The 9,613-nt window shown below is 52.0% G+C and overlaps 1 protein-coding gene across 1 annotated transcript; it reads left to right on the top strand.

Moving 5' to 3' along the window:
• The first annotated feature begins 4,095 nt into the window (after positions 1-4,095).
• LOC102560575 (small serum protein 2) lies at positions 4,096-8,969 on the top strand. Its single transcript, XM_059731685.1, has 4 exons — positions 4,096-4,137; positions 4,224-4,317; positions 6,777-6,906; positions 8,858-8,969. Exons 1-4 carry the CDS (start codon positions 4,096-4,098, stop codon positions 8,967-8,969), a joined length of 378 nt encoding a protein of 125 aa, XP_059587668.1.
• Positions 8,970-9,613: the final 644 nt, after the last annotated feature.

Below are 9,613 nucleotides of genomic sequence, written 5' to 3'. Positions count from 1 at the left end.
GAATGCCTATACCTGCTATTTGTCTCATTTCAGCCCAAGCTCTTTTACAAAGACTGGCTACATAGGGCAGAACCATCAGAAGCACAGATGCAGGATGGGGAATGACACTCTGGGCTGCAGCCAGAGCATGGGGGTTATAGTGGACCTTGCCTTGAACATGGAGTCAGCCATAAGCTCCTGTTGCAAAAGAAAAACCAGTAGCAGACTGGGCTGGATGAACAGGTCTGTTGCCTATGAGTCAAGTGGTTCTGCTCTATTCAGCACTGGGGAGGCCTCCCTTGGAGTCCTGTGACCAGTTTCACACCCTGCACTTCAAGAAGGTGGTGGACCTATGGGAATAAGTCCAGGGGAGTGCGACCAAAATGGTGAAAGACCTGCAGAGCAGGAATGATGCTTGGAAGACCTGGGAGAGTCCAGAGAAGAGAGAACCTGAAGTGGGGTTTGATGACGGTCTTCAAACGCCTAAGAACATAAGAACTGCCGTGTACTTCATCAGACCTTAGGTCCGTCTTGTCCTGGCACCTGTGTCACACACAGCAGAGGGCGGATGCTGAAATGGAGAGTGAGCTGGGTCTGAGCAGTGTTTTTCCCCCACAGCTGCCTGTGCCCTGCCATGGGTCTGAGTAGGGATTTTCCTCCTGTTCCTCTTTCTTGCAGCCTCCATCACTTGAGATCTAGGAAGTTCTGATTCAGAGGCCATATCCTTAACTCCCACATGCTCCTGATGCCCCTTTTCTCCAAGAATGTATCCTGTCCCTTTGTGAATCTGGCTGAACTCTCACCTTCCACTACATTTGGGACAAGTTCCACCCCTTAATGCTGTGCTGGGTGGCAAAGAACTGCCTTGTGTTTGCTTTAAACTTAATGACTTACTGGTTTCATGTCATGACCCCCTGTTCTTGTAGGTGAAAGATGGTCAGTAATAAATCCCTACTGTCTTTCTCTTCGCCATTTAGTATTTTGAAAACCCTTATGTCCCCCCTCAAGCATCTCCTTTCTACACTGAACAGCTTTGGTTTTGTTAGTTTTTTCTCATATGGAAGCCCCTCTACACTGCTAATCATCCTTGTTGCCCATCTCTGCACCTTCTCTAGTTCTATCTCTTTTAGGAGGTGCAGGGACCAGATCTGGGCATAGTCTTCAAGGTGTCGCTGCCCCAGGGATTTATAAAAGGGCATCAGGATACTGTCTGCTTTGTTCACAGTCCCCTTCTTCATCATCCCTAACATGTTGTTTGCCTTTGTGGCAACTGCTCTGAAGGATGCTTATAAAGAGGACAGCAATGGACTGTTCTTGGTGGCCACAGGGACCAGGGATAGGAGTCATGGATTGAAAGAGCAACAAGGGACATTGAGCTGGGAGATTAGGAAGAACTTCCTGGCTGTGAGGCTGGTTCAATGTTGGAACAAGCTGCCTAATGAGGTGTGGACTCTCTCCCTCTTTGGGAGTCTTTAAAAGCAGGTTGGACAGACTCTTGGCTGAGATCGTTTGCCATGGAGCTAATCCTACAATGAGTTGAGGCTTAGACTAGATAGGACCCTCTGGAGTTCTCTGCCAGCCCTGTATTGTTGTGATCTTCTGGGTCTGTCCTTGTCTATAATCCAGTTAGCAGCAGAGCTGGAAGTTGAGCTCTGGGGCCCTTCACAGCTCCAGACAGTAAACCATCACTCTGGGCCTGCCATTGCCTTCCCTTCTCTGAGCAATGCGTCACTTCTTGGCTACAGCAGAGATGTGGGGCTGTGTGGTGAAGCTGTTCTAGGCACACAGGCTTCTCCAGAAGTCCCCTCCCTCACTGCCTGTGGCCTAGCCCTTTCCCATCTCCAGTGTCAGTGTTTGAGAGGCCTCTTCCCAGCAACCAGATCCCAACCTGCACCTGAGGCAGCGATTCCCTGGCAGGTGCAGCAGAGGGATCGGAAACATAGAGCCTTGTGAACACAGAAGGGATTAATGCTAACCATTGACATTGGGTATGAAGCAGGGGTTCCACCAGCCACTGCTGAAGGGTCTGGTAGTGTAGCCAGGATGCTGTGGCTCTCCGATCAGGGATGCTGCCCACGGAAGCTTGCAGAGAAGGGCGCAAACTGAAGGAACTGAAGCAAGGGTTTAATTTTGGAGATCACTTCAGACACTGCCATTCTCCCAGTCACCCTCCACTCCTTCTGCAGCCTGTCTAGACTTTGAGTTCTGTAGGGTAGTGGTTGTGAAGGCTGTTCACGGTATCACAGGTCCTGAATCTCAGAGCAGGCAGACGGGCAAGGCCTTCAGGGGGTCATATTTAGTCCAGCCCAGTCAGTCCAGCTGCTATCTAGTCATGGGCTTCTGGAGAGGCCAGGTGTGCTAGCAGATGAGCCCTGGGTCCCAGCTGAGGCACACAATGTGAGCTCAGGGTGGCACACCAGATCCTGTACCCCCCTTATTTGCTGCTCACACATGCCCTGGGTGGGGATTTTGGCAGCAGGTGTATGTGGCAGGTGGGGAATAGGGCTGTGGAAGCATTGCCTATCAAAACTCTCTATGTGGCCCTCAGGCCCAAATAATTGCTCACCCATGGCCTACCTGCTCATAGATGCCAGAGCCTCCCAGCATCCCCACCATGCCTGGACTTTGTACAAGGGATTGTTGGAGCCTTTTCTTTGGGCCCAGCCCCATCCTGTAGCTTCATGAGAAGATCCTGTTCAGCAGTGGGCCCAGCCTGGTCAGCAAACACGTAGGTGGGTGCAGCTGGTATCATGTAAATACAGACACCACGGAAACATGGCCCTCTCCCAGAAGGGGCTTGGGCACATCTGCTCACCCCCACGTGGCCGGGAAAGGGACATGGTCTTGTCCCTCCTCCTGCCTGCACATTGTATAAATCGAGGCTGCTTTTGCTTCGCCAACATGCTGCGGGAACCCAGAGCTTTCGTCTGCCAATGCCATTGCTGGACACGAGAAAGCCAAGATGGTGAGTGGCACCTCCTGCTTTCTGCCCCTTCTACCTCTGTCTCTTCCTTTCTCCTGTGCTCGCTGTGCTCCTGGGAAGTTGTCTCCGAGCCAGCATGTGCAGCTGATCTACCTCAACTGACAAACTGTTGAGGATTTACCTCCATGTCCCCAGGCTCTGAGATGAGCAAAGAGCTTTGGGGACAGCAGAGTTCAGTTCTGTTGGGATATGCCTATGTGACCCCCCACAAATGGACAGTAAGGGCTTGTGCACCATTTGGCATCTTCCCCCCCACCCAGGCAACCAGCCAGGTAACAAGTCTTCTCTGTGTAGGTTGAGTGAGCTTGAGTAAGAGTTTGGTCAGTGCTCCCATAACCAGTGATTCTCAGCCGTGAGATCCTTTGAAGGTTGCTTCATTAGGAGCACTGTTGGGAGTGCCAGCCCCTCCACGTGATTCAGAGAAACCCAGAAATTTCCCATGGGAACCCAAAGGGTCCAAACCTCCTACCTTGTCCTGGGCATGCTGAGGTCTTTGCCCCAGAATAATTGCTCTTGGCCAGGGGTGCAGGATTGGGTCCTGGGCGTCTAGTAGTGTCCCTGCCCAGCCCTGCATTCTGGGATCAGGCACCCATTTAGCATACAGGACCTGGGGGTCCCCATGGGTCCAGAAATTTAGCAGTGGGGGCTGTGGTGGGATTTTCCATAGTCAAGAAAAAGTGAAAGCAAAGAGTTGGGATTTTCTGAGGGGTCCTGGTATTGTGAGGGGATCCTGAAGCCCAGTGAGGCTGAGACCTGCTGCTGTAGGCAACGTACATAATACTTATGGTCCAGCAGATCCAATCCTGCCCAGCTTTGGAATGACCCAAAGCCCTTAATGACCCTGGGACACTGAGTCTCCCCTAGGGGTAGGTGCCCATTTTGCAAATGCTAAACCTTCTGGGATCAGGGTGAGTTCAAAGGGCTTCCTTGTTGGTAGAGAGGTTGTGATGGGAAGGGATGGTAGATCCTGGAGTCAAGCCAAAGGAAGACCCTTCCAGTCCAGAGTGGAAGCAAGCAAGGAACGGGGCATGGGGCAGCTTGCCTGGTATCCACTCAGGCTATGGTTAGGGGTTTGCATTCTCAGCACTCAACTCGGCATATTTAAAGTGGTGGCAGGGCTCTGGGAAGGCACGATGCCCAGAGAAGCTATGGAAAACCCCAGGAGGATGGAGCAGGTTTGCCCTCTTCCGTGGAAATAGCTCAAGGGTCTGGCAGAGAGCTTTGGAGACCTTCTGAGCTGTCTTTATGCCTCCTCTTGCAGAAGATCCTGATGATCCTGAGTGTACTCTGTACCACGCTGACTCTCATCCATGCCGTCTGCTTCATAATCAAGAATGAACTGGAGATCATCACAGGTAAAGCTGTGGGCATCTGCTCTGGGAAACAGTCCCTAGATTCATAGATTCATAGATGTTAGGGTCAGAAGGGACCTCAATAGATCATCGAGTCTGACCCCCTGCATAGGCAGGAAAGAGTGCTGGGTTTAGATGACCCCAGCTAGATACTCATCTAACCTCCTCTTGAAGACCCCCAGGGTAGGGGAGAGCACCACCTCCCTTGGGAGCCTATTCCAGACCTTGGCCACTCCAACTGTGAAGAAGTTCTTCCTAATGTCCAATCTAAATCTGCTCTCTGCTAGCTTGTGGCCATTATTTCTTGTAACCCCCGGGGGCGCCTTGGTGAATAAATCCTCACCAATTCCCTTCTGTGCCCCCGTGATGAACTTATAGGCAGCCACAAGGTCGCCTCTCAACCTTCTCTTGCGGAGGCTGAAAAGGTCCAGTTTCTCTAGTCTCTCCTCGTAGGGCTTGGTCTGCAGGCCCTTAACCATACGAGTGGCCCTTCTCTGGACCCTCTCCAGGTTATCCGCATCCCTCTTGAATTGCGGCGCCCAAAATTGCACGCAGTACTCCAACTGCGGTCTGACCAGCGCCCGATAGAGGGGAAGTATCACCTCTTTGGACCTATTCGTCATGCATCTGCTGATGCACGATAAAGTGCCATTGACTTTTCTGATGGCTTCGTCACACTACCGACTCATGTTCATCTTGGAGTCCACTAGGACTCCAAGATCCCTTTCCACCTCTGTGCTACCCAGCAGGTCATTCCCTAGGCTGTAGGTGTGCTGGACATTTTTCCTCCCTAGGTGCAGCACTTTGCATTTCTCCTTGTTGAACTGCATTCTGTTGTTTTCTGCCCACTTGTCCGACCTGTCCAGGTCTGCTTGCAGCTGTTCCCTGCCCTCCGGCGTGTCCGCTTCTCCCCATAGCTTTGTGTCATCTGCAAACTTGGACAGAGTACATTTCACTCCCTCGTCCAAGTCGCTGATAAAGACTTTAAAGAGTATCGGTCCAAGGACCGAGCCCTGCGGGACCCCACTGCCCACACCCTTCCAGGTCGAAGCCGACCCATCCACCACGACTCTCTGGGTGCGACCCTCCAGCCAATTCGCCACCCACCGGACTGTGTAGTCATCCAAGTCACAGCCTCTTAACTTGTTCACCAGTATGGGGTGGGATACCGTATCGAAGGCCTTCCTGAAGTCTAAGTATACGACATCCACCCCTACTCCTGTGTCCAGGCGTTTCGTAACCTGGTCATAAAAAGAGACTAGATTGGTCAGGCACGATCTGCCTGCCATGAACCCGTGCTGGTTTCCCCTCAGCATAATTTGTCCTGCCGGGCTCTCGCATATGTGAGCCTTGATAATTTTTTCAAAGACTTTGCCAAGGATGGAGGTGAGACTGACTGGCCTATAGTTGCCCGGGTCCTCCTTCCTCCCCTTCTTGAAAATGGGGACCACATTGGCCCTTTTCCAGTCCTCCGGGACTTGGCCCGTGCGCCACGAGCGTTCAAATATTCCCGCCAGTGGCTGTGCAATGATGTCGGCCAGTGCCTTCAGCACCCTTGGATGGAGCTCATCCGGGCCTGCCGACTTAAAGGCATCCAGTTCTTCCAAGTGACTCTGCACCATCTCAGGGTCTACGCATGGCAGTCTGGCGCCTTGCTGCTGCCTCTCTACAATCCCAGTGAGAGACTTGTCTTGCCCCTCTCTTAGGAACACTGAGGCAAAGAACTCACTGAGGAGTTCAGCCTTGTCCCCCCCGTCCCCCCTTGTTCCCCCTGTCCGTCACCAATTGTTTCTGCCCATTTAGCAGGGGTCCTATTCCTCCCTGGGCCTTCCTTTTACTCCCTATATATCTAAAAAACAGTTTCTTGTTGTCCTTTACTTGGGATGCCATCCTCAGCTCCATGGTAGCTTTGGCCCGTCTAATTGCCTCCTTACAAGCATGAGCAGAGGAGGTATATTCGTCTTGTCCCTGTCCCAGTCAGATCCTGGGGTTATCTGATGGCTTTGTTGTCCAATCCCCACACCACTGAACTGAGACTGGGGGGTGTTGGACATACCCCCACGGGTGGCAGGACCTGCCTATGCCCCACGTCACAGGGGGGAGAACTTGTGGGTCTGAGCTGGAAGGAGCTGGCCCCATCTGTTGCTGTGCTGTCTCCTTGCCCTTTTTTCCCTGCCCCATTGGTTGCTCTGCTCTCTGCCCCTTGCCCTGTGCCTCCTTCCCCATCTACCATTGCATTCCTTGCTCCCTTCCTAATCTGCCATGTGCCACATGCAGAGGCCACCTATGCTGCATGCAGCATGCATAGTGTGGACTGGCCCAATAGCTTTGTGCTACACACTGAGATCTTGGTAGCATGATGAACATGAGTGCTGCCTGGCTAAGAGCAGAATACGGACGTCGAAAGCAAGTGGCACTGGACATGGCCATATGGCCTACACATGTCCCCCATTGTTTTCTAGATGGACTCGTGGTTCCCCAGAAGTGTCTGGACCCATATGACAAGAGTGAGCATGCCCTCGGGACCTCATGGAACTCCAGCTTGTGCGTGAGGTGTAAATGCAATGGGGCCACCGTATCTTGCTGCACCAGGTAAGTGTCTGGGGTCCACGTGCCCCTTGGGAATAGCTCTATGGGCCTCTGGAAAGGGCAGGAGCTGCATATAGTGTCCCATGGTCTGCATCCAAGTGTCACAGTGTGACTTACTGGCCTGTGCCATGGGCACTTAGAAGGACATCAGCAGGATAGAGAGGTCATGGCATGAAGAGATCCCAATTTGGAATCAAGCAAAGACCCTTCCAGTCCAGGGTAGAAACAAGCAGGGAAGGCAGTGTGAGGCAGCTTGCCTGGTACCCACTCAGGCTATGGCTAGAGGGTCATGCTCTCAGTGCTCAGCTCAGCCCATTTAAAGTGGAGACAGAGCTCTAGGGAGGGCATGGTGCCCAAAGCAGCTACGGGGAACCCTGGGAGAATGAGCTGGTTTGCTGTCTTCCAGAGGGATGGCACAACAGATCTGTTCAAAGCTCTGGCAGAAATGGACCCACAACTTTGCCCTGAGGGATGAGTAGGGGTCAGCTAAATGGTCCATCTCACCTGGTATCCAGCCTCTGATGGTAGCTGGAACAGACGCTTCAGAGGGAGCGCATATGAAGGGTGTGGATCTGGACATATCCCTATCTATGTGTGGTCCGTCTTGGCTGATTAGCTGACAGCAGTTGGTATCAGAGGCTTTAAAGCCATGGTTCTCACTCTTGGTAGACTTGGGGCTCCCCCTCATTAAATTCAACCCCTGCCCCCCCTTGGAAAATGCCAGCACTCAGTAATTAGAGGCAAACTTCCAACTCCTCCTGAGGGCAAATAGCTGCTAAATGAGGTGTCATTGGTGAGAGATGGGTGAACCCCTTCCCGTCCCTACACATTCAAGGCTTTGGATCCTCACTTGCAATATGACCCTGGGGCTCTTGCTGGTGGCCTGTCGCAGCCACTGCATGGCTGGGGTTTCAAGGCCCCCTCTCCCCCTCCAGCATAAAAGCTATCAGATACACCTCGGAGGAGGTGAGGTCAGAGCTGGAGGGTTGGGCTTGTGGTCAGCCCACTTTTAAAAGGTTGGCCAGCGCTGGCTTACACAGGAGGCCAGAAAGCCAACAAAAAGGAGCTGTTTGATGGGCATTGAAAAGGGAGGTGCAGGTGGTTGGGTGCATCCTCACATAGAACACAACACACATTTTTCTCCCATTAAAGAGAAAGGAGAAGCCTTACTAATATGCCAAGGGACTAGCACTACAATATTTGGCTTGAGATTGCTGCAGAAACATGCACAACTATTGGAAGGTGCACTCATTTGCTAGAGAGAGTACATGTAAAGTTTTTAAAAAACACAAGCAACTAGGCAAAAAATATTCAAAGGCTATTCAATCATTCATCCTGGAGTTATTATAGTTAAACGTTCATCTCTTATTCAGGTCTATAAAAGAAAATCTAACCTTTTTGAGAGTCTTGACAGTACCTGTTACTTTACTGTCAGTCATTTCTACATCCGAGTTAATATGATGGCACTGGAGTAAAGGTTTTTAGTTAGAGAAAGTCTGCAGAGCTCAGAAAGAGGAGGGATGTGACCAGGGATGGCCAACAGGCAGCAATGATGGCAGAAGAAATGATAGTTTGAAGAGTGAAATGACAAGACCATTAAAAAGGAGAGAGGAGCATGAACACCTGTGGAGTAGAGAGAGATTAACAGGAATCAGTGAGAAGATGCTGAGCCAGGAAGGCAGTTGACTCTCTCAGCGCTGCTTGGATAGAAATACCGCTGCTCCTCCCAGGCAGTTGGCTTTAAACTTTAAACAACTGCACCCCCTCTTCCTGGATCTGCCCTGGATAAGGCCTGCTCTGAGTGTGCTTCTTCCTGCAACCAGGTAGAGTCTCTCTAGACTCGGGGGAGAGGAGGCATCTCCTGGAGGGTTGGTTTTTAGCTTGACCATGTTATGGGGCTCCTGGTCTAACAATGAGCCTTTGTTCCCTGGTCTCCCCTCTTGCTCCCTTTCAGGTACAGCAGCAGCATCTCAACCCCCCCTGGTTGTGAAGCAACACTGGATGAGCAGCTGTGCGAGTACAAGATCCACAGAATCAATGACCCGGAGGATCCCTGCGAAGTGTGAATGAAAGAACCTATCTGAGTGGCTTTCCTCCAGGGGAGACCCAATAAATCCCACATTTGTTCTGCAGAGCCTGCCAGGGTCTTGGCTTTTTCTTGAGTGAATGCTGGTCACCTCCCAGCTCCCCTGGGCCAGGGTCGGGTGCAATATCTGGTGCTGGGTCAGGGCTAACTGTAGTTTTGCTAAGAGGTTGGACAGTGGAGTTGGAGAGGATGGGCTGGATAGGGCTGATCCTGCTTCAGGCAGGGGTTGGACTGGATGTGATCTCTGGAGGACCTTCTGGCAAAGGACCTAGCTTCTGGGCTACATTTGCCCCCATGAAACAAAGCCCCATCCAAACAGAATCACCAAGCAGCCTCCTCTTCCCTACTGTGACATCACTTCCTGTTTGTTCTACATCAGTGGCTCTGCTTGTGATGTCATGCCTCCTTACATCTGACTTCCTGGAGATGAGTGTTGTTGCCCAGCGGGCAGTTCATAGAGCAGAGGGGTCACGGGGAAGGTGACTGGGGGCACAAGCTCTGGTCTGGCTGCTGGGGCCTCACAGTACCAGCCGCAAAATGTTGCACCTCGTTGTTGTCTCCGCCTGTCTCCCACCACCAAAGTTCGCTGGTCTCGACCTGTTTGCGACAGCTGGCTTCAGAGGT

The sequence above is a fragment of the Alligator mississippiensis genome, chromosome 7 (genome assembly GCF_030867095.1).
Source record: "Alligator mississippiensis isolate rAllMis1 chromosome 7, rAllMis1, whole genome shotgun sequence".
Taxonomy (NCBI): domain Eukaryota; kingdom Metazoa; phylum Chordata; order Crocodylia; family Alligatoridae; genus Alligator; species Alligator mississippiensis.
Note: the sequence above shows the minus strand (reverse complement) of the source record. Positions and strands in the feature narration are given on the sequence as shown.

What these genes read in the sequence shown, in the direction of transcription:
- LOC102560575 (XM_059731685.1), top strand. Translation starts at nt 4,096, where the DNA reads ATGCCCAGAGAAGCTATGGAAAACCCCAGGAGGATGGAGCAG. An exon ending in ACCCCAGGAGGATGGAGCAG is followed by an intron (nt 4,138 to 4,223) that starts GTTTGCCCTCTT and finishes CTCCTCTTGCAG; the next exon opens with AAGATCCTGATGATCCTGAG. An exon ending in ACCGTATCTTGCTGCACCAG is followed by an intron (nt 6,907 to 8,857) that starts GTAAGTGTCTGG and finishes GCTCCCTTTCAG; the next exon opens with GTACAGCAGCAGCATCTCAA.